General features: G+C 49.7%; 1 protein-coding gene across 1 annotated transcript; it reads left to right on the top strand.

Annotated features, from left to right (window-relative positions):
* The first annotated feature begins 268 nt into the window (after positions 1-268).
* LOC126529725 (uncharacterized) lies at positions 269-1,545 on the top strand. The gene has a single exon (XM_055069888.1). The coding sequence runs from the start codon at positions 525-527 to the stop codon at positions 1,539-1,541; it is 1,017 nt and encodes a 338-aa protein (XP_054925863.1). The 5' UTR covers positions 269-524; the 3' UTR covers positions 1,542-1,545.
* The last annotated feature ends 1,196 nt before the right edge of the window (positions 1,546-2,741 follow it).

Here is a 2,741-nt window from a genome sequence, read left to right as displayed (position 1 = left end):
TTTCCTCAATCGCTCGGTCTAGGCTTGGCCACCAAAACAACGATCGCGCAATGGATTTCATCGGCGGAGACCTTTGGTGGGTTTCATGCAGCAGCTGCAGCAATCGTTTTCGCGCACCGGCAGGTATAAGCCCTCGATGGTCCCAATAAATTAACCCATGTGTCAGGGACAACTTCATTCGAGGGTCAAAAAATAAAGCCAGGCCCGGCTCAAGGCCCTTCGAGCTTCTAGGCCAACCATGTAGCACGTAATGCTTGACGCTGTTGTATCTGTGCAACGTTTATCACGCGTATTCCCTTGTCACTGTGCGCCGCGTATCTGATGCACGCGGTCATTGTTCACATGTGCTGTTGTATCGTCAGCCAATCGCATGGCTCGACTGCACCCATGCTCCCTTTATAAGGCGAAGCCACTGAATCGTTGCTGTCTGTTTTGTTCATGTTGCTGTCCGAATAAATACTACTTGACTTCACGGCATCTCTGGTCAACATGGCGACGAGGGTGGGACCGTTCGGGCAGAGGCAATGACCAAGCCTGAGGAAACGGCAACGACGCCACGGCAAGCGAGGACATCAGTGATGACCACCACCCTGGGATCCTTGGCCGAGTTCTGCCCAGACTCTGGCAATATCGAAGTCTACTTGGAAAGGTTCGACCTGTATGCAACCGCCAATGGAATAGACGCAAGTAAGAAGTTGCAAGTCTTCTTAACAATCCTGGGTGAAAAGGCTTACGTGACTCTGCGTAGCCTGCTGCTGCCGAAGAAACCAACGGAAGTCAAGTACGAAGAAGCTACAGAAGCTCTCCGAAAGCACTATGCTCCAAAACGGTCAGTGGTTACCGAACGGTATCACTTTTACCAGCGAAAGCAAGAGCCGGATGAAAGCCTAAAACAGTTCATCGTTGAGCTGAAAAGACTGGCAGCAATGTGCTCGTTTGGAAGCTTTTTGGAAGAAGCACTCCGGGATCGACTGATTGCTGGAATCGGGACGGATTCGATTCGATGCCGTCTTCTTGCCCTGTCAGACGACGAAGTCACCTGGGAGCGAGTATGCAAAATTGCCACCGCCTTGGAAACGGCCCAGAAAGACACCCGAGAAATGCTACCGGAGGGGTCAACCGCCAGTCCTGCGGACGTTTACTGGCATCGGGAGCCCACCACGCAAGGCAGGCGACACGCAACGAAGACCGCTAGCAACGAGCAGCGTGCCCCCCAAAACGGTCCAAGGAAGCAACGTGGGAAAGGCATTGTTCGCGCCTGTTATAGATGCGGCGGACTGCACGCGCCAGTGAGTTGTCCTTTTCTCAAAAGTACCTGCTTCAAATGCTCGAAGCCAGGGCACGTAGCGAAAATGTGCAAAACAAAGGTCGTGCACAAAGTTGAGGAGACCTTGCTGTCAACAGACTTGCTTACTGTTAGTACGACTAACCAAGTTCATAGCTCTCCGCCTATTGTGCTTAAAGTAAAAGTAAACGGCAAGGAGATTCCGATGGAACTAGACACGGGAGCAGCTGTGACCATAATGTCTGAAAGACTTTGATGAAAATTTTCCAAACTATCCATGTTCCAAAGACGACGTGCGTCTAGGAGTGTATAATGGCACTGCACTCAAAGTGAAAGGCGTAGCAAACGTCAATGTATCTTATCAGAACCGAAGCTACAATCTGCCTCTGATAGTTGCAAAGCAAGAAAATGAAGCCCGCATGCCGACGCTTTTAGGTCGCGATTGGATGACTACACTAAAAATTGACTTGCAAAATGCTGTTCAGCAGTTGCAACGTGACGTGGATAACTTACAGGAGGGCAGGCAGATGGTAGCAGCGGAAGCTGAAAAGAAGTTGAAACAGTTGTACGGTGATGTGTTTGAGCCAGGCTATGGTTCTATCAAAGGATTCACTGGTAGTATACGAATGAAAACCGATGTGCATCCAACTTTTTGTAAGGCGAGACCAGTACCATATGCTTTGCGCGAACAAGTGGAGAGTTAATTGCGTGACCTTGAGAAAGCTGGTGTGGTGTACAGAGTCAGGCACAGTGATTGGGCTACACCGCTAGTTATCGTGCCAAAGAAAACAGGAAAAGAAATTATGATATGTGGGGATTACAGAGTCACGGTCAATCGGGATATTGAACTTGACCACTATCCACTGCCTCTGCCAGAGGACATATTCGCGTCACTGGTTGGAGGGACCGTGTTCACCTTACTAGATTTGTCGAAGGCTTACCTACAGCTTGAGCTGGATGAGCAGGCACAGCAACTGCTCACGGTGAATACGCACATGGGACTTTTCAGGTTCCGGCGATTGCCGTACGGAGTGGCAAGCGCACCCGCAATGTTTCAAGCCGTGATGAACCAGGTTTTACAAAACATACCTGGAACAGCCTGTTACCTGGACGATGTGTTAATAGCAGGTAAAAACCTGACAGTGCTATCACCGTTCCCAGCAAGTGCTACAAGCGCTTAGTAAGCACGGCATTCGTGTAAACGCCGGGAAATGCAAATTTTTCCAAGAAAATGTGTGTTACTTGGGGCACCAGCTAGACAAGCATGGCGTACACCCAGCAGCAGAAAAAGTAAAGGCGATTCGAGAAGCGCCAAAACCAAGTAATGTGACTCAGCTAAAGGCATTTTTGGGCCTAGTAAACTACTACGCCAAATTTTTGCCTGACCTAGCAAACGTGCTAGAACCTCTCCACCAACTGTTGCGCAAGGGCAGCACATGGAAATGGTCAAGCCAGT

Source organism: Dermacentor andersoni, chromosome 9, assembly GCF_023375885.2.
Source record: "Dermacentor andersoni chromosome 9, qqDerAnde1_hic_scaffold, whole genome shotgun sequence".
Classification (NCBI taxonomy): Eukaryota; Metazoa; Arthropoda; class Arachnida; order Ixodida; family Ixodidae; genus Dermacentor; species Dermacentor andersoni.
Note: the sequence above shows the minus strand (reverse complement) of the source record. Positions and strands in the feature narration are given on the sequence as shown.

Bases quoted from the DNA above. Each gene is read 5' to 3' on its own strand.
- LOC126529725 (XM_055069888.1), top strand. From the start codon at position 525: ATGACCAAGCCTGAGGAAACGGCAACGACGCCACGGCAAGCGAGGACA.